Raw genomic sequence first — 21,381 nt, 5'->3', positions numbered from 1 at the left:
AAAATCAACCAGGAAATAGTGCCACTGAATGACACATTGGACCAGATGGATCTAACATATATTCAGAACATTCCATCCAAAACCTGCAAAATACACCTTATTTTCAAATGCACACAGAACATTCTGCAGAAAAGATCACGTTAGGCTACAAAAAAATCTCAACAATTTTAATAAGATTGAAATCATATCCCGCATCTATTCTGACCACAAAGTATGAAACTAGTAATCAACCACAAAAAAAAAAAAAAAAATTGGAACACAAATACACAGATGTTAAATAACATGCTACTCAACAATGAATGGGTCAACCAAGAAATCAAAGAGGAAATAAAAAAAATACACAGAGATGAATGAAAATAAAAATATAATGGTCCAAAATCTTTGAGATACAGCAAAAGCTGTTCTAAGAGGGAAGATTATAGCAATACAGGTCTATGTCAAGAAGAAAGAAACATCTCAAGTAAACAACTTAACCTTAAACCTAAAAAGAACAACCAAGCCTAAAGCCAACAGAAAGAAGGAAATTATAAAGATTAAAGCAGAAATAAATGAAATAGAGACTTAAAAAAAATCAATGAAACAAGGAGCTACTTTTTTGAAAAGGTGAACAAAATTGACAAACTAGAAACAGGACTCAAACAAATTCAGAAATGAAGGAGAGGAGAAATAACAATTTAAACCATAGAAATATAAAGGACTATGAGAGTATTATAAAAAATTATATGCCAACAAATTGGACAACATAAAAGAAACATAAATTCCCAGAAACATACAACCTCACAAAATTGAATCAGGAAAAAAAAGAAAATTTGAACAGACTGATTACTAGCAATGCAAATCAGTAATCAAAAATCTCTCAACAAACAAAAGTCCAGGACCAGATGATTTCGCAGGTGAATACTACCAAACATTTAAAGACAATTTAAAACTTACTGTTTTCAAGCTATTTCAAAAAATAGAGGAGGAAAAAAAGCTTCCAAATTCATTCTGAGGCCAGCATTACCTTGATACCAAAACTGGATTAAGATCACAGAAAAAAAGAAAACTCTAGGCCAATAACTGATAAAGATGTAAAAATTCTCAACAAAATATTAGCAAACCAAATTTAACAATACATCTAAAAAACAATTCATCACGATCAAGTGGGACTTATTCAGGGGATGCAAGAGTAGTTCAATATTCACAAATCAATCAACATGATACATCACATCAACAAGAGAAAAGATAGAAACCATATGATCATTTCAAGAGACACAGAAAAAGCAGTTGACGAAGTACAAAATCCATTCATGATACAAACCCTCAACAAAGTAGGTATTGAGGGAACATACCTCAACATACTAAAGGTCACTTATGAAAAACCTACAGCTAACATCATCCCTAATAGTGAAAAACTGAGAGCTTTCCCCCTAAAGTCAGGAACAAGGCAAGGATGTCCACTATCACTACTTTTATTCAATATAATACTGGAAGTCCTAGTCACAGCAATCAGACAAGAAAAAGAAATAAAAGGCATCCAAATTGGTAAGGAAGAAGTACAACTTTCACTATTTACAGATGATGATGGGATACTATATATAGACAATGTTAGGGGTGCCTGGGTGGCTCAGTCAATTAAGCAACCAACTTTGGCTCCCGTCATAATATCACGGTTCTTGAGTTCAAGCCCTGCATCGGGCTCTGTACTGACAGCTCACAGCCTGAAGCCTGCTTCGGATTCTGTGTCCCCCTCTCTCTCTGCCCCTCCCCTGCTCACGTTCTGTCTCTCTCTTTCTCAAAAATAAATGTAAAAAAGAAAAAAAAAAGAAAAATGTTAAAGACTCCACCAAGAAACTATAAGAAATGATAAATGAATTCAGTCAAGTTGTAGGATACAAAATCAATATATAGAAATCTGTTTTATTTCTGTACACTAGTAGTGAAGTAGCAGAAAGAAAAAAATTAGGCAACCATTCCATCCACAATTGCACCAAGAAGTATAAAATACATAGCAATAAACTCAACCAAGGAAGTGAAAGAACTGTTCTTTGAAAACTATAAAACACTGATGAGAGATACTGAAGGTGATACAAAGAAAAAGCAAGATATTCCAGGCTCATGTGCTGGGAGAACCAATATTGTTAAAATGCCCACACTATTCAAATTAATCTAAAGATTTAACGCAATCCCTACCAAAATATCAACAGCATTTTTTACAGAGACAGAACAAGTAATATTAAAATAGAACCACAAAAGGCCCCAGTAGTCAAAGAAATCTTAAGAAGAATAAAACTGGGGGTGCCTAGGTAGTTCAGTTGGTCAAGTGTCTGACTTCAGCTCAGGTCATGATCTTGTGGTTCTTGAGTTCGAGCCCCATGTTGGGCTCGGTGCTGACACCTCTGAGCCTGGAGCCTGCTTCAGATTCTGTGTCTCCCTCTCTGTCTGTCCACCTCCCACTCACAATCTGTCTCTCAAAAATTAGTAAACATTAAAAAAAATAAATTAAAAAAAAAAACAATGAAACTGGAGGTATCACAATCGCCAATTTCAAGATATAGTACAAAGCTGTAGTAATCAAAAACCATATGTACTGACACAAAAAGAGACACACAGATCCATGGAATAGAAGAGAAAACCCAGAAAGAAACCCACAATTATGTGGTCAATTAATCCATGGCCAAGAAGATTAAGAATATATGAGAAAAAAAGACAGTCTTTTCAACACATGGTGTTGGGAAAACTGGACAGACAGCTATATGCTAAAGAATAAAACTGGACCACTTTCTTACACCACATGCAAAAATAAACTCAAAATGGATGAAAGACCTAAATGTGAGACCTGAAACCATAAAATCCCTTGAAGAAAACACAGGCAGCAATCTTTTTGACATCAGCCGCAGAAACATTTTTCTAGCTATGTCCCCTAAAGCAAGGAAAATAAAAGCAAAATTAAACTACTGGAACTGTACCAAAATAAAATGCTTGGATCTAGCAAAAGAAACCATCAACAAAACAAAAAGACAGCCTACTGAATGGGAGAAGATATCTGCAAACGATATATCTGATAAGGGGTTAATAGCCAAAATATATAAAGAACTTCTACAATGCAACACCCCCAAAAAACAAATAATCTAATTAAAAATGGGCAGAAGATATGAACAGACATTTCTCCAAAGAAGACTTCCAGATGGCCAACAGACACTTGAGAAGATGCTTGACATCACTCATCGTTAGGGAAATGCAAATCAAAACCACCATGGTATCACCTCACACCTATGAGAAAGGCCAAAATCAAAACTCAAGAAAAAAACAAGTGTTGGCAAGGATGTGGAGAAAAAGGAACCCTTGTACAGTTGGTGTTAATGCAAGCTGGTGAAGCCACTTTGGGAAATAGTATGGAGGTTCCTCAAAAAATTAAAAATAGATATAACCATATGATTCAATAATTCTGCTCCTGGGTATTTGCCCAAAGGAAATAAAAACACTAATTGGAAAAGATATATGCATTGTGTTTACTGCAGCATTATCTACAATAGTCAGTGTATGGAAGCAACCCAAGTATCCATCCAGAGATGAATCAATTTCTTTACAATGGAGTATTACTCAGCCATAAAACAAAAAAACAAAAACTCTTGCCATTTTCAACAACATGGATGGATCCACATGGTATAATGTTAAATGAAAAAAGTAAGTCAGAGAAAGCCAAATACCACATGATCTCACTCATATGTGGAATTTAAGAAACAAAATAAATGAATAAATAAACAGACAAAATAAACCAAACTCTTAGATACAGAGAACAAACTGGTGGATGTCAGAAGGGAGATGGATGGGTAGGTAGATGGCCAAAATAGGTATTGGGAATTAAAGAGTACACTCACCATTATGAGCACCGAGTAATGTAAAGAATTGTTGAATCGTTATATTGTATGTCTGAAAACTAATATAACACTGTGTGTTAACTATACCTGAATTAAAAAAAAAAAAAAAGCCTTAGAAAAACTGGGCTCTACTCTTGAAAAAGTCAGAAGCTGAAGTGAGTGACAAACAACTTAGAGGAAAGGGCAAGAATTACGAAGTGGCATCTGAGTTATAAGTTGAAGTATAATTAGGAATTGGCTAGATATTCATGGGGTTCAGGAATAGAGGTATCTTTAGGCAGAGAAAACATAAGAGCAAAGGGATAGGAAATGAAAAATAGTTTAGTTACTGAGCACATTTGGGAAAATAATGAAGATGAGAATAGAGCCATATACAGCAGCTAAATCACAAAAGGTCTTACATGTTTTGCTAAGGAATTCCAATTGTATCTTATAGGTGATGTGTCAGTTAATGGAAAACTTTATCTGGGAAATGACAACATTACTTTGGTAAGAATATACTGAGGTACTCTGGAAGATAAAGGGCAAAAAGTAGAATCAAGATCAATAAAGCAGGTATTGCAATAGTTTACATATGAAGCCATGAGGGCTTTTAAATAATGACAATAACAGTAAAGATGCAGATTTGTAAATACATAACCCATATATCTTCACATTTTATACAAATGTTGGACTAGTACTGGTGCTTTAGAATTGTATTTATATCTCAGTCACCTTCAAAAGTGAAGGAACTGGCGCCTGGGTGGCTCAGTTGGTTGAGCACCCAACTTCTTGAGTTTTGCTCAGATCATGATCTCAAGGTTTGTGAATTCCACCTTCTGCAGAGCTCTGAGCTGACAGCATGGAACCTGCTTACAATTCTTTCTCCCTCTCTCTGTGCCCTTCCTCTGCTCACGTGTGTGCCTATGCTCTCTCTCAAAAATAAACAATCATTTTTTTAAAAAAATGAAGGAACTGCTTTTTTATTTATCTTTTTATCCCCAGATAAAAAAAAGATATCCCCTATATGTTGCACAGTGCCCGGCTCCCAATAAATACTCAATAAACACTTGTTGAAAGAATTAACAAAAAGCATGCTAGCCAGGTGATTAGTTCACTTCCAATATATCACAACCTTTATATCTTTATATAATCTCAAAGATATAATCTTTATAATCTCAAAGAGATAATCAAAGGTCTAGCCTTTGCCTGGCTAGTCAAGCATCCTTTCTCTCACCATGATGGAGTGTCCTAAAATTGAACACTTGGATAAGGAAGTACTTTCCAAACAAAAGCAGGCTACCAGGTACAGGGAGCTATCAGAGAAGAAAAACAAAACAAAACAAAACAAAAACAAAAAAAACCTTCATGGTTTGGTACAAAGAAAGAGAATTAAAAAGGATTTCCAGAGAAACATCTTCAAGACAAAAAGAAGAATCTAGGAAGAAAACATGCAGAGACACAAAAGGAATGACTCTTTAGGGAACACTAATTTGTTTCAAAATTCAGATTTCTAGCTAAAAAAACCCCCACAAAACACTGTAAGAGAGAATATATATGGATACCGATGTTTACACTTTTGATGACCAAAATTTGATGATCTCCATATTCAATAAATTTTAATTAGATTTTAAAACAATATATACACATATAATTTTGTTAAAAAAATCAAAACAAATAATGATTTGCTTTTCCTGTCTATTTCATTAAACTTCTTTCTTTTGTAAAGAAACTAAATGACAAATATGACCAATCTAGACTTGACCTTTTTGTGAGTTTTATAAGAAATACAACATACTATACACACACATAAACTTTTTCTACATGAAATGTACTTCTTTCATTTTTGTCTAAAACATATATAGCAAAATGAGATAAAATTAAGCATCCTCACATGTCAAATTCCTTACCTGATAAGCACTTCTATGAGAGACCATGCTCCTTTCATACAAGTTGGACACTGAAACAGCTCTAAGTAATATCTTGACATGGCTGGGGACTTCCAAGGAGGATGTAGGTGAAGAAGAGCAGACAATATATGAAAGTATCGGCCAGAAAATGTATCTATGTTATCCTATTGTTTAAAAATAAACAAACAAGTAAAACGCTACAGCTAAAAATTCACTTTAACTGTTCCTCTAGCCTACAACTGTAATAACCATGACCTAACTTTTTTCCCAAATAGATGTATTTGGAAGTTATTATATTTAACTAGTTAAACACTGCAACTGAGAAAGACACACATTCTAAATACGTTTCTATACATTAGGTAATCCCAGCTATTGACACTAACTTATATGAAATGTCCACTCTACTTTTCATGATTATAGTGAGATTAAGAGTGCCCAAATGTGACCTGAGAGGAATTAAAGGTAAAAAGCTTTTCATGCAATATGCTTAGTTATCACCAACATTAGTCTGACATAGCTTACGTTTGTTATTTCTTCAAATTGGCACTACGATGAAGAACATAATTAGAAAGCTAACTTTGAGAAGCTGTTCTTGCTGGTATTCACAGTTTAAGGAATGTGTTTATTGTCTGCATATACTATGAATAAAATGATTATCACTGTACAAATGGCTTTCCTGATCATTGTTATCAGATTTTTATGTTAGTTACTTTACCGCCACAGAAAAAATCAGATAAATTTTTCCTAAGAGAAAATTATCTTAGAGATTCTAAGAAAGTAAATTAGATCACTCAAAGTAGTACCTAGAAAATAGTTTAAAAGTAAAAAAGAAATGGGCCGCGATCTCAAGTCTTGGACTCGCTGGGATGCACCAGAGAGATCTAACACCCAGTCCTTATATAGTCTTTATGAGAAACCAACCTTGTGCCTGCAGGAGATCCACGTTCCCACCTGGACACATGTGGGAAACCAGGCCTCCACAAAAGTGCTGCCTCCTAGCTCAACAATGGGATTATCTAAAAGGAAATATGAGGGAGGTAGTAGCCCTCTCTTCCCTCTGCACCTTCTTCTGCATTACCTAGCCTAAAGTTGTACCGTCCTCCACCAGAGTAGCAGAATATACTTCTCCCATCCCAAACCAGCATCTGAAGGATTGCAGAATGACTCAAGTTCCTTAGTGCATTTGTAAAACAGCTCACCCGGTGAAGACAATGAAGATTACTGACAATGCTGCTCTGCTTTTTCTGACATCCTGTACCAGGTAAATCGTGTTTTTAAATCTTATGCTATAATCAGCATAATTTTACCTCTTGAATTTGGATGAGTTCTGGGACATTACCAAGATCAGGCTGTAGACATCTAAGAGTGAAGGCCAAGGCCTGGATCCTGGTGAACTCACCAAGACAAATCACTCCTGTGAGATGCTCCTGTAGCAGCCAATCAATGCTCTCTTTTGTGCCACCAAGTCCTTGCTGTGTAATTCTGAATTCCTATAAATTCATTAAAGTCCCATTTTGTCTCCCATTGCTGTGTTAGTTCTATGGGACTAATAGTAAATTGTGAATTTTTAGCAAATGTTTTGAAATAACTCCAAATACAAAATATACGAAAAAAAATGTAATATATGGCTACAGCATTTCTTATTAAAATGAGGGAGGGGCACCTAGGTGGCTTAGTTGGTTGAGCGACCGACTCTGGATGCTCAGGTCATGATCTCGCAATTGATGAGTTCAAGCCCCACACTGCCTTGCTGTTGTCAGTGCGGAGTCCACTTCATATCTTCTGTCCCTCTCTCTCCGCCCTCTCCCCCACTTGTGCTCTCTCAAAAATAAAACATTTAAAAACAAATAAATTTTAAAAATGAGGGGAAAATACTGAAAAGACAAACTGTAAATACATAAAAAATGAGAATGTCCGTATTTTAACATTCTCTGAAAGATTATAAACCCCTAGGACTACTCTTACCTGCAGAATGTTCTCTAGGAGAGCATGAAGAAGGCATACAGGGGGGATATAATGTGCCTGTAATGAGGAAAGCTCTTCAATCGCCTCTTTAAAAAACTGTCCTTCTATGAGACTTTCAATTAAATTTAATACACCTCTGGGAAATTCAGCATTTTTAGCCTAAAAAAAAAAAAAAAGATTCAAGAACTCAAAAGAGAGAAAAATTTGGGGAGCAAATCAAATTAGTTAGGAGACTTAATTTTCCTATCTGTAAAATGAAGACAATTCCTGCCCTCATGACTTCACAGGATTGTTACGTGGTTCAAAAAGATTATTTATATGAATGTGTTTTATAACTATAAGGTACTACAAAAATATACATTATTAATTGATTTACTTATTATTCTCTGTTGCCTTAAATATTAAGAGGAAATACAACCACTAAAGGAAAACTTTAAAAGGCATTTCCAAAGTATGGCTGATAATGAGGAGACCTCAGAACTAAAACTACACATAGTTCTTTAGGTGCAAAATTATTTTTTGGTTTTCTTTAAGCTTACAAGCAAACTACATCTATTAAGATATACTAAAGAGATTAAGATGTCACCAAGCACAATCAATGTTTGCAAACAGTTACAATTGCTATTGTGTCACAGAATCACTCTGAAGATGCACATTAATATAACTCTAAGAGTTGAATGACCCCTTGGTCAAAATATAACTACAATGAAATACTGTGAAAGACTACATGAGATAAATTGTAAAGCAATGAATATAAAGGAAATATGTACTTTGATAAATATTAAATTGAAAATTTAATATGGAAGTAGTAATCATAAAAGCTGGGAAATGTGAGAACAGGGGTATATAACTCATCCATGATGAGCACAAGGTAAGTTTTTAAGTCTCATTATCAGTTTTTATTACCATATACAATTTTTTCAAAGCTTTAACAGAATATTACTTTTTTTTCATTACTGATTAGAGAACATACATTTCACATTTGATGGCAAGCTTTACTACACAGACAACACATTCCTTTATATCAAAATAACAATGACAAAACACAAAGTTTATTTTTTGCCCCCATCACCACCCTGCTCCAAGCCCCTTACCTCAATATTGTACACTGGTTGTTTATCTATTCTAATGCAGCTGTATCTGATAGCCTACAAGATAGCAACCATATTACCAAAATTAATTTTTTTTCAGATAGAACAATACATTATAGTGTATAAAAAAATAAAACCTTGGGGAAACTTACAGAACAGACTCAGAAGCATATTAATAGCTATAATTGATCTGGAACATGCTCTATTTTCTCTTTCTAAACTAAAATAACTTAAAAATTAAAGTCATATTCGCTTTGAAGAACTGAAGACGTCCACTGTCCTTAGTATTTTAATAATTAGAAATACAAATGGGAAGAACATTTTGTATAAAAGTCCAGAGAATAAAAAATGTAGTCATGTTTTCTATACAATAACCATCTTCCTCCACTGTTCTAAAATATCTATAATTGTATATTGGTTTCAAAGATTAGACTGGAAAATCATTTGCAACCAACATAAAAAGAGATAATAATCTGATTATATAATGAGTTTCAGATACAATGATATAAAATAACCTAATGGAAAACTGAAAAAGAATCTAAGTATGCAGGTGACAGAGACAGAAATACACAAATGGTAAGTGAAGGTATAAAATATGCTCAAACTTGCTATTACCAAAAGAAATACAAATTAAAACAATGATAAAGCTTTGACTTCCACCTAGGATGTAGAAGTGAAAAGCCATAAGCCTCTGGGTAAGTGAACAGGAAAAAAAAATCTTTACTCCTGAAGAAGTACAAGAAAAGATCAGGGTCCCAGATCATTAGCAATCTCCTACCACTGGGGGCAGGGCAAGATCACTGAGAAAGCCCTTTCCCCCAAACTCTCAAGAGCTGCCTAAAACTGAGGCTGACCCAGAACAAAGGCCATTATCCAGCCGTCGTCCTCTAATATCAGGCTAGCAAGCATTACTGCACCAAGATACAGCAGTTTATAAACACCCAATTTATCTCTAGCGTCAGTGAGCTATAAATGGCAGAGAATTCAGCTTACTTATTAAATGTCCAAATACATTACTGTTCATAACAAAGGAATAAACTGAGAAAATTTTAAGATACGTTAAATATAATAATGAGTCATTACTATTATTATATTTTGGCTACACCAAAGGAGGACATGAAACTAGAGAAAATTTTAGTACGGCAAGTTCTACCTGAGCTCTATATATGTGCTTCCTTAGGTCATTTTTTATTTCAACAATATCCACATCTGTCCTGACATCCTTGGGATTTGATTCTTTGGCACCATCAGCAAAAATGTAATTCTTCATTTCTTTCTGCATACACATAAAAGTACTTTAGACAGTGTACTAAAGCAATTTCACCACAAATCTAAGTATCATAATGAACAAAAGAATACAAAAACAACTCATTCATGCAGCATTAATCTCAACAAAGACCTTTACGATCATATTTCATAAAAATTACAGAATGAAATAGAGTTTAAAGTAGCAAACATTTTAATTTGGAGAGTTTTACCTATTCCTAATGTTTCCTGGAATCTCTCCTCCACCTCCTTTTTGTTGGCACGGTCACACATAATATGATTCATTATTTGTCTACCTTTATCATTTTTCTCAAGATTTTTCTGAATATAGTATGTAAACATGCTGTAGTTTACATTAATTTGTACCCTAGAAAAATTAACTCAAGAGGGATCCCATTCAAAAGACAAGCCATCTTATCAAAAATAATCTGTATTATACCAGGGAAGAGAAAGACAAAAACTAACATTTAGATTAGGAATGTATTACCCAAACTACATACATATGTAGTCTCAAGGTATTTTTCATAGGAATTTTAGGAAATTTTTTAGAAATTTTAGCTTCTTTTTTCGGAAACTTTGTTTCTTTTTCTTTTTTGTGACAGGCAAAAAAGAATACATTTTAAAATCCTGGCTATTAATTCAAATTTCTTTGTGTATGCATGTAAAAATACTTTCCTTATAAACCAAAGTTAATTATAACATTAGTTATAAATATCACACCAGACCAATTGAAGACAATTTTTTTCCATAAGATGTGCAGGTTATATTTGACACAGCAAGCAATATTAAAAATAAGATTCTGTGTCTAGATTTTATTATAGAAGAAACAGAAAAAATGAACTGTTTAGCTGACCTTACAAAGTTTTACCTCATCTCTATATATGTGCTTTCTTGAGGTACTTCTAATTTTGTTACGTTCAATGTCTTTCCTGGAATCTCTTTCATTTCCTTTTTTGCGTTTTTTCCTCAAAGTATAACTCCTTTGAACATCTTCATCCTTTTTCTTAATTTCCTTCTATAAGTATGTAGACCACAATTAAATCTCAATATGAATGATATGTATTACAAAATCCAAACAAACTCAAGAGTCTGACTTCTTTTTGTTTTAAAATTTTTTTAACATTTATTCATTTTTTGAGAGACAGAAAGAGAGCGCAAGCAGGGGAGGGGCAGAGAGTGGAGGACACAGAATCCAAGCAGACTCCAGGCTCTGAGTTGTCAGCACAGAGCCCGGGGGTGGGACTCAAACTCACGAACTGGCAGATCATGACCTGAGCCGACGTCGGATGCTTAACCGACTGAGCCACCCACGGGCCCCTCAAGAGTCTGACTTCTAACACAAGTATACCCTGTTAAAAACATAATAGTTTTATACAAGAGGAAATCTCATCCATTGTTAAAGTGGGTATACATTAGTAAAACATTTTAGAAAACAGTTGGGCATCACCTACTACAGTTAAATATGCAGTCCTTACCACACAGCAAATCCACTCCATGGAATATATCCTAAGCTAGAGAAACTCCTGAACACGTGTGCCAAGAGTCATGTAAGAAAATGTTCACACTGTTCATGGCACAACCGTTCATAACTGCAAATACAAACCAATCAAACACACACCAAGAAAATGAAACCCAAAAATTTACTTATATGAATGAATAAAATGGATAAAAGATAAAGTTGTGAGGGGTGCCTGGGTGGGTCAGCTGGTTGAGCGTCTGACTCTTTCATATTGGTTCAGGTTGTGATCTCACAGTGGTGGGACTGAGCCCCACATTGGGCTTTGGGCTCCTCACTGAGTATGGAGCCTCCTTGGGATTCCTCTCTGTCTCTTTCTGCCCCTTCCCCATTTGCATGTGCTTTCTCTCAAAAACAAACAATAAAAAAAATTCTTAAAAAAAAAAAAAAAAGCGTTGTGAATCAATTAAACATTATATGCACCACAAAAAAAAAGTCACAGAAGGCTATCAATACCATAAATTATAAATACACAGCTGGCAAAAGTGTAATGAAAAACAAGAAAATAACACAAATGCCAAGATAGAGGTCATCTGTGGGTATGAGGGAGAAAAAGAGGACACAGTTTAGAAATGACACACAGCAGGATCTTACAAAACTGGTAATGCTCTTACTTCTTAACCTAGCTGATGCATAGATAGCAGTCACTTTTGCAAACTTTTAAAATTGTATACAAATGCCTTATAAACATTTTTATAATGTAATTACGAAGAAGCAATTTTATGAATATCATTACATTTGGTAAATTTAGAAAAGAGTTGTAAAATATAAATTATTTTTCATTTAGAAGATCTTACCTGACTTCCATACGTGCACCTTCCTAAGGCATCTCTCATTTTAACAAATTTCAAATCTTTATTGGAATCTCTGAATTTTTCTTTTTTGTGATGGCCAGTCAAAAGAGAACTAACGTTAACATCTTCATCATGATTTTGCTTTTCTTTCTATGTGCATGTAAGAATACTTTAGTTAGACTGTGGATGCAATATAGCCTCAACCAATGCAAGTCACAATAGAAACACCTACTCAGGAAGGCAGGTTTTCTGTAACATACATATGAGATTAACTATGGCAAAGAGCCTTGTGAATTGTATTACGTCTTAGTTATATTTGGATGAAGCAGAGAAATACACATTTTTAGTTCAGAAAGGTTTATACTGTGTTGACATATACATTTCATATAGGTACTTTTATTAACTTAGTCTTTCTTGGAATCTTTCTTCCCCTCTCCCCACCATTTATCATGTGACCAGTCAAAACACTATTAGGTTATTTATCTCCATTATTTTATTTTTCCAAATATTTGTAAAAATAATTTTAGACTAGAGATCAAATAGAAACTTGCCATTATTAGGCATATCAAATAAAAACACCTCAAAAAAATCTTTTTATAGAACATAGGTTTAATAATAGAGTAAGAAGTATTAAAACCATATTGTTTATATTCATTTTATAAAGTTATACAAGAATTCTAAATTATATATATTCATTATATTAGTTACGGGCATATAAGGATTCAACAATTCTATACATTACACAGTGCTCATCATGGTAAGTGTACTCTTTAACAAAGTTCACCTATTTCACCCATCCTGTCACCCACCTCCCCTCTGATAATCACCAGTTCTCTATATTTAAGAGTCTGCTTTTTGTACAAAGAAACTTATTTTTAAAAATAGAAATTTCTACCTGAATTTTAAATCCAATATAAATTGATGTCTTTTTCTTAATTTCCTTATCTTTCACAAAATCTCCATTTGATTTTTTCCATGTTAAATAAAAACTAAGTTTATTTTAGTAACTCCATTTTAAATTCCTTTCTATATGTCAAAATTTTTATACGGTGGTTTATAATGCATTTTTCATAGACTGACTCAAAAAGCCTCTTATTAAGACCATGTACATGTAGTCATAGAAAGCAGTCTTATAAATCACATAAATATCAATTATACTTTGGAAAAGCCAGAAAAAATTGCCTTAATATTTTAATCTGTTGTAAAGTTTTATCTAATCTCTCCATATATAATTTAAGGCACTGTTCATTTTATGAAGTTCCAAATACTACTTCAAATGCTCTTTGTAAAATTTCTGATGCAGTAAAAGATGCAGTGAAAACAAAATTTTTAATTTCTTTCTCGTCACATTTAAAAACATTTTAGTTTAGGTTAAGTAATAATAATTACTAGGTATAGAACTTGGTACATCAACTAAAGAGTCTGTTTTATAAAACACAATATGAAACTGAGCATACTTAAACATTAGCTATTCTAGGATAAAACTAATAATGCCTTTTTTTGGTTGCTGCTATTTGAAAAATATTACATGAGAGCCACATACATGCTTCCTTAAGGTACATTTCATTGCTCCAAGTTCAAAGTACTTCCTGTTTGTTTTCCTTAATCAAAACAGAATTCATTTGTATCATTAAAAAAATTTTGTTCTGTATGCAGCAAAATACTAGACTTCAGATCATGAATTATGAATACACATATTGCTGACAGATAAGAGTCCTTTATAAGAAACACATCCATATTAAAAATACAGGGGAATTTTAAGTAATTCTCATGTGCTGAGAACACACTACATACTAGGAACTGTGAGTTTCTATATGCATATATGCATTATTTCAATAAGAGTCTGAAGAGACATAGGGCAGTATCTTGGTAAGCTCAAATCACACACAATAAAACATAGAGCTGGGTTCAAATACTAGCTCTGATTCCAAACTTTGTGTTATTTCTACATTGCTATATTGCATCTCAAACAATTACATAAGAACCAGAAATATACATTTTTGGCCCATAAAGTTTTACCTGGGTTCTATGCATGGTCTCTTTTAAGGCACCTTTCATTTCAAGAAATCCCCTATCCTTCCAGAAATCTTTGTTTTTTTCCTGATTGCTATGTTTATTCCAAACAGAATTGGTCTGGGAATCTTCATCATTCTGAATTTCTCTCTGTACGTATATATAAATGGTTCAGACAATCAGTTAAGTATAATTTCAACATTATGTACTTTTTTATGTTAACCAAATGTATCTATAATTGCAAAATCCTTTAGTTAATAGGTAAAATGCATTCTCCTATATCAGAAGTTATTACCAATAAATTCTTTCCAGAAAAAAAAAAAACACTTCAAAACAAAGGTCCTAATAAAGTGATTTCTGTGTATCTCCAAAAAATGTAATGCTTTGTTGGTCTAGCAACAATTAATCCTTTTTATGAATAATCATGAACAGAAATATTTTATCTCATTCCTGACCAAGTTAAAGGTATAATATAGATAGAAAAGTTTCAGATTATAGATTACATGCCAGATAATTTTTCAGCTTTTTACTGGTAAGACTTCTCATCCGAAAGTCTACTACATACAAAGAGGAAAAGAGGCTTAATGGATGAATTCACAGCTCCTATTTTACTTGAACAGAGATAAACAATCATTTTTACCTAACTCTATCTCAAATATTTAAAATTTCTCTTGCCAAGAAATCCAAACTGAATTCATAAACCACCTACCAATAATGTTAAAGACATTTGCATATGTACCTATACATAGAATTCTAAAAGTTTAGTGGGGTAAAGAGAAGGAAGCAAAGATGAGGTCCTAACAGATCCCACAATGCCCTTACAGAAGAGTATTCAGAGATTAACTACCTTTACACTGAGACTAAAGAATCACTGTCCTCTTAAAAAACAATTATGATAGAAATTGAAATGGGTAAGGCCTATGGTATCATCTTCGGTTCCCTTTCACTTGTACTGGGATTCCTGTGTACACAGACGGTCCTTTAAGCAGGCTGCAATCTTCCAATCAGAGAAGAATTCCTGGGAGTACCTGACGGACATCTTCCAGTTATTCAGGAAGGTAAAAACGAAAACTATGAAAAAGGAATACCTTTCTTCCTTCCTATTCCTGGCATGAAAGAAAGAAGTACTCTGAATGTACAAGCACACCTTGAAGTGGGATAAAAGTAAATATCTGGCTTTAAATTTTACCTGGTTGACAATGGGAGGATAAATCCTCAAGCCCAGATCATCAAAAAATGTCTAAAATACAGAATGAATTAATCCCACATGGATTCCAGTAAAACAGAATACTCAACAGAACATTCCATTAACAACTAGCAAGAACATACTGTTTTCTAATCCTGAATATATTTACTTATGTATCTGTTTCAGATGTTATACACTGATCTGTGAATTAAGATTTATAATGCAAGTACTCTACATAAATTAAACAATTAAAAATCATAACCTGATAAACCACGGCATATACAAGATTTTTAAAATCATCTATATTTTTATAGAGCTAAACAAATGATCAACGTATAATTTTCTCCAAACCACCAATACTCTAACTGGCTACTTTAATGAAATATATAGGAATTATTTTATTTATCTGTACATATTCATTTCTTAATTCTTTTTATAAATATTCCTTTAGTGCCAACTATGTACTAGGCATTGTGTTAAGTGTTTGTCTCCTATATGACCTAGGCAAAAAGGGTTATATCTAGTCTCTTTTATATAGTATAATGCTATGTTCCAGATAGATGACCCAAAGCCTACTTATTCAGTAAATTATTCTATTATCTAGGAGGAGAGCAGCATAGTGTGCAGTAACAGTTGGCCTGAACTTCTGATTCAGTATTTGATGGGGTGTACTGTTTAGCACTTAGGTATGGATACGCTCTGGTCTTCAAGTCTTATTATTTGATTCAGCCATGGCATTTACCACACAACGTGAATGACTTCATGAGAAGACATGAAGAATCAGAGAGGTCAAGTAGAGAAAGAGTGCTATACATGGTTCTTAACTATTATTTATACTCTGATTCTTAAATGATGTCTCAAGATCTTATGATTGACTACTGGTTCTAGTACTGTTTACAGAATTAAGTATTTTTAATACCCAGAAAGAGACCAGGTGAATATCAAAGAAATCTATTAATACCCAAAATGAGAAAAGGAAAGGGAGTTCAAGAAAAGTCTTTTTACTGAGTGCTTGACTCTAAATTTTTGGTCTGACACATGCCAGTTGTAGGAGCATGGAAAAATAATTTAACATGACTCTACCTCATTTCACCAACTATAAAATGAGGCTATAATACATAGACACAGGAACATGAGGTTTAAAATAAGATTAAGGGTATACAGGGGTGCCTGGCTGGCTCAGTCAGAAGGGCATTTGACTCTTGATACTGGGATCATGAGTTAGAGCCCATGCTGTATGGAGACTACAGGAAGGAAAGAAAGGAGGGAAGGAAGAATGAATAATGCTTAGCACAGAGCCTGGCACATAATAATCATTCAATAAATATTAGTCCAGAGTAACATTTTTAATAGTTTTCACAACAACCAAAATGAGAAAGTATGAACTTTGATGCACAAAAAAAGAAATTCAGTCTCAGGTTAAATTACTTTCCTACCGTCAGAAAACTAATAAACTATACATCTGGGTCACAAATTAGTTGATCTGCCGCAAAAAGTGTATGTTTTTTCTATTGTTCCTGTTATATTTCTCTAAGACTTTGTGTGGTTCACTTTTTACTTTCTTTCTTAGGCTGATAGTCAAAAGAAGTTTTAAGTATTCCTAAATATCTTCTCTTTTTTCGTGAGGCCTTCTTTGGGCCAAACATTTGAGATACATTAGTCACCTGTTTCTCTAAATACCTATCCCTTGTACTTAAATTTGCCAACGTACAATACACACTATACACTAAATGTAATTAACAGTTTCCATGTACTGTTTTCACCACTAACTAAATAGTAAGCACCTTGAAGTCTGGCACGTGGTCTTATTTATTTTCCCTACTCCTCAGCACAGTGCCTGGTACATCAAAATTCTTCAATAAGGATCTGTAAGCCTGAACTAAATAAACAGATCCCTGATTCTGTTACTCAGGAGCTTTCCAAATAAGTATAAGTAGGTTAAACAAAACGTTTTTTTTTTTTGTTTTGTTTTTAAAAACAATTGGTTGTAACTTTCAACTCATTTTACATGGCAACTCTCAGAGGACACTTCAGAATCCAACTAATGAGGAATGTGATATGCTACATGACAAAGTGGTAGAAGAAGATACTACAATGAAGGTAACTATTTTCTGATCATAAGTGATCACAAAATGCCTTCCTTATTTGGAATAAATGGCTATGAACTCCCAGCTGCCTAATCTAGAACTTATAAAACAATATATTCTAAAAATAAATCTAAGTTATAGATTATTTGCTACTTTTACTTGGTATACTATTGCTGCCTTGTAATATTTCAACAACTGAATCTGAATGCTGTCATGTTACTGCAGTAAAATAAGACTAAGACTATGGATAAAGCATATTAAATTTTACACTTTATTCATTTCTTTCCATAGAAAAAAATTTATATACTTTTACCAAACTAGTTAAGAATGGCTTTCACTCTATTAACAGTAAAGGCTACCATTAAACTATTCAGATAGGTAGATCAGATAGGATGCTTTTGGCTGCAAGTAATAAAAAACCAATTCAAAGTAATATAAATAACACAGTCGTGTTTTACAGCACAGAATGGTAATGTGGTCCAGGGCCAAGACAGGTTTTAGTGTTGGCTGATCTAGTAACTCAAGTATCTCTGTAAGGAACCACATTGTTTGTATACTTTGCTATCTACAAGGCTGGTTTATTCCTAAGGTTACCTCTCCTCATGGTCAAAAATTGGCTGCTAGTAATAATTTAGGTTACATTATTCCATGTTCACATTTAGCAGGAGCCAGGATGCCAGTGGTGGTCTTTTCAGAAGAATGAAGAAACTTCCCAGAAACTCTTACATACCACTCTTCATGTCTCATGGATCAAAACTGGCTCACATGCCCACTCCAAGAACCATCATTATCAAGGACGATGAGATCATCCATAGTGCAAGCAGATCCATCCCTTGAACTAAGGTCAAATTTCCAATCTACATTGCTGCTACTCAGTAGGGAAAGGTAATTCTAGAGTAATATATTACATCTACTCTTGGAAGACTCAGAGATATCTCATAATTTCTCTGTTTACCTAATAAAACTGAGAACCCATATGCCAAGCTTTATACAAGATGACTTGGATATAATCATGGAAAAGTCAGACATCTTGATGACATGGTTCTTCTGGTTTAGATGGGGAAAACAGACATTAACCAAGTAGTCAGCCAGCTGATTAAGTACAAATGTGGTAAGAACTATAAAGCAAAATAATGCTATGAGAACAATTATAGGTGAACCTATTTTAGCAAAGGGTAAGGGAGGCTTCCTTGAAGAGGCATCATTCTAACTGCAACTTGAATGATGAATGGACAGAAGGCACGCAGGCACAGGGAGTGAGAGAATACCGGGGAAGGCTTTTTCAGGCAGAAGGAAGTTTTGTTATTGATAGCTGAGTGCAGAAAAGTAGAGCAGGATATGCCTTAAAGGCAGGACTGACAAGGATTCTGTGGGGAACTTTTAAGCCATTGTTACAAGTTTAGGACTTTATCCTAAAGGCAATGGAAAGCCACTGGAGGGTTAAACAGGACAGTGACAGAATTAGAGATGTTTTAGAGCATTTTGGCTGCTCCTTCTGAAGGAAGAAGAATGGACTAGGAAAAGGTTAAGAGTAATCAGTAGATTAGCAAGAGTTAAAAGGTAGAGTAAAAAGATGAATAATTAAGAGTCTATTCCAGGAGGGCAGGGGAAAGAGGATGAACTCAATATGATGTTAATATAGGAAGAAAAAAGCACAGTGATTCAAGTGGTATTTAAGATAATAAAATCAATAGGATTTGGTGATTGACAAGATGTGGGGAATCAGGGAAAGGAAGGTTTCAAGGGTGATTCCCAGGTCTCTAATATAAATTATTAGGTAAAAGGTTATAGCATTTATTGAGATGTTAACATGCAAGGAGCCAGTTTTTCCTAGAAGATCAAAGTGTAGTTTTTAGACACACTGAGGTTTCTCTTTTACGTTGAGTGACTCTTCTTAAAAATTCTTATCTCCAGACAATTCCTTCTAGGACTGTTCCAATTCAAACAACTTAAGAAGTGGTATTTGCACAAAGTGGGAAGAGGGAGGCAGAGGAATAGGACAGAACAGTATTTCTAAACCCTTAGAAATAGCGTCCTCCTTTCCCATGGGAAAATTACAAATTCTTACGTGATACTACATGATACTGCTATTTTATTTATACTGACATTAAAATGCTAAAATTGTTTTGTAGTAAACATCACTAAAGCACTGAAAACTAAAAGACTCAATAACACAAATTTAAATTTAACAAGCAAGGGTCTTTCACATTTATCAGAAATATTCTCAAATATTTAAAAAACTGAGAGCTATAGCCTTTAAGAATATGTCATTTTAATTATAGCCGACCCTTGAACAATGTGGAGATTAGGGGCAAGAACACCTCCTGCCAAAGTTTAAACTCCACATATAACTTTCAGCCCCTCAAAGACTTAATAGCCTCTGTTGACCAGACACTGTACCAATATGTAGCTGATTAACATATTATTTTATATTTTGTATGTATTATGTACTATATTCTTGTAACAAAGCTAAAGAAAAAAAATGTTAAAATCATAAATAAAATACACTTATAGTACTCAACTTACTGAAAAATCTGTTTATAAAGTGGATCTGTGCAGTTCAAGGGTCAAATGTATTTCTAATCATTGTATTTTTAAAATTCAGAACATAATTTTTAACATATTTCACAATATCAATATTTTATAAAATAAACACTCAAAAATGTTTACCATTTATTTTGCTTACCTCTAAAAGAAAATCCCCTAGATACTGAATTGGATAAAATGGAGCTTTAAAGTTGTCTTTTTCTTGCTCATACTTGATTCTTGCATTACTGGCAATCACATGAGTTATTTCACTTGGTGAGCTTTTTGGTAAAATAACATTTGCTTTTCCAGCCTCCAGAACTCTAAATAAAAATGTAAATAGTATAGAAAGTATTTTTTTAAAGTATATTCAGTCACATCATCTAAATCAATTACTTCCTTAGAGTAGGAGTAGAACTTTCTGAAAGAATTAAGTGCCCCTGGGCTATGTGAGTATCATGGAGAATAAGTACTATAGTGATTTCTTAAATTATAAGTTGTTCAAAGATGTTGAAGAAATCATGATATTCTTTTTGCTTATCCATTTCTTGATATGGGAAATATTTTTAAGAATCAAGAATACTGACTTTATTCCCTAAGGAAAAGTCACCTCCTTAAGTCCAAAGAATAATGAAAGAAGTTTAGGGATGTAGCTACCTCAGAAGGCAACATACCTCCAAGGAAATCATTCTAAACCACTAAAAAGGAACTACAGTTGCCAGCATTCTTTTAAAAAATTAGTTTTTGATTAACTTTTAACATCCCCAAAGTTTCATGAAAGTTCTACTTGTGCCTAGGATATAGAAAGCCACAAGAGAACACTGTTATTACCTAACAATAAGAAAAAGCCAAATAATCTACAGAACCTTTAACCTTTCACGAACCTATCAGAGAACTGAGGTAACAAGCCAACCAAGAAACTTAAATTTCCTTAAGAGTGATAATAATAAGCCCCTTTGTGAAGAGAATGGACAGTCAAAACTATTTCATTTTGCCAGGGTGCTAGAGAGAAGTAGCTGTCATAAAAGTAGTAAGAATCAGATAAAATTCTAACAAATTTAAGAGTCAAGTGCAAGTACCATGACAATTTATAATATTTGGGAGTAAGTGACTCAAGCAAAGTCTGCAGTCAGTTGCAAGCTCTTTGCCATAGGCCTCTATTAAGCATTTATGAAAAAGAATTAGGGC

General features: G+C 33.7%; 1 protein-coding gene across 4 annotated transcripts in view; it reads right to left on the bottom strand.

Annotated features, from left to right (window-relative positions):
• SLF1 (SMC5-SMC6 complex localization factor 1) overlaps nucleotides 1-21,381 on the bottom strand; it is an 83,521-nt gene that overhangs the window by 37,522 nt on the left and 24,618 nt on the right. For 2 of the 4 annotated variants that reach the window (XM_047089048.1, XM_047089051.1), the window contains exons 5-12: nucleotides 20,354-20,516; nucleotides 14,401-14,544; nucleotides 12,385-12,531; nucleotides 10,925-11,086; nucleotides 9,959-10,081; nucleotides 8,809-8,862; nucleotides 7,715-7,873; nucleotides 5,750-5,913 (exon numbers count right to left, since the gene is read on the bottom strand). In XM_047089048.1, the coding sequence (XP_046945004.1) occupies nucleotides 5,750-5,913; nucleotides 7,715-7,873; nucleotides 8,809-8,862; nucleotides 9,959-10,081; nucleotides 10,925-11,086; nucleotides 12,385-12,531; nucleotides 14,401-14,544; nucleotides 20,354-20,516 (1,116 nt within the window). The remainder of the gene's footprint in view (nucleotides 1-5,749; nucleotides 5,914-7,714; nucleotides 7,874-8,808; nucleotides 8,863-9,958; nucleotides 10,082-10,924; nucleotides 11,087-12,384; nucleotides 12,532-14,400; nucleotides 14,545-20,353; nucleotides 20,517-21,381) is intronic. The other 2 variants (XM_047089060.1, XM_047089052.1) reach the window with 2 other exon arrangements.

Source organism: Lynx rufus, unplaced genomic scaffold (assembly GCF_022079265.1).
Source record: "Lynx rufus isolate CCGP_SWC_20201006 ecotype Redwood Valley unplaced genomic scaffold, mLynRuf1.p SCAF_1, whole genome shotgun sequence".
Taxonomy (NCBI): Eukaryota; Metazoa; Chordata; class Mammalia; order Carnivora; family Felidae; genus Lynx; species Lynx rufus.
This window is presented reverse-complemented; position numbering and strand designations above follow the sequence as displayed.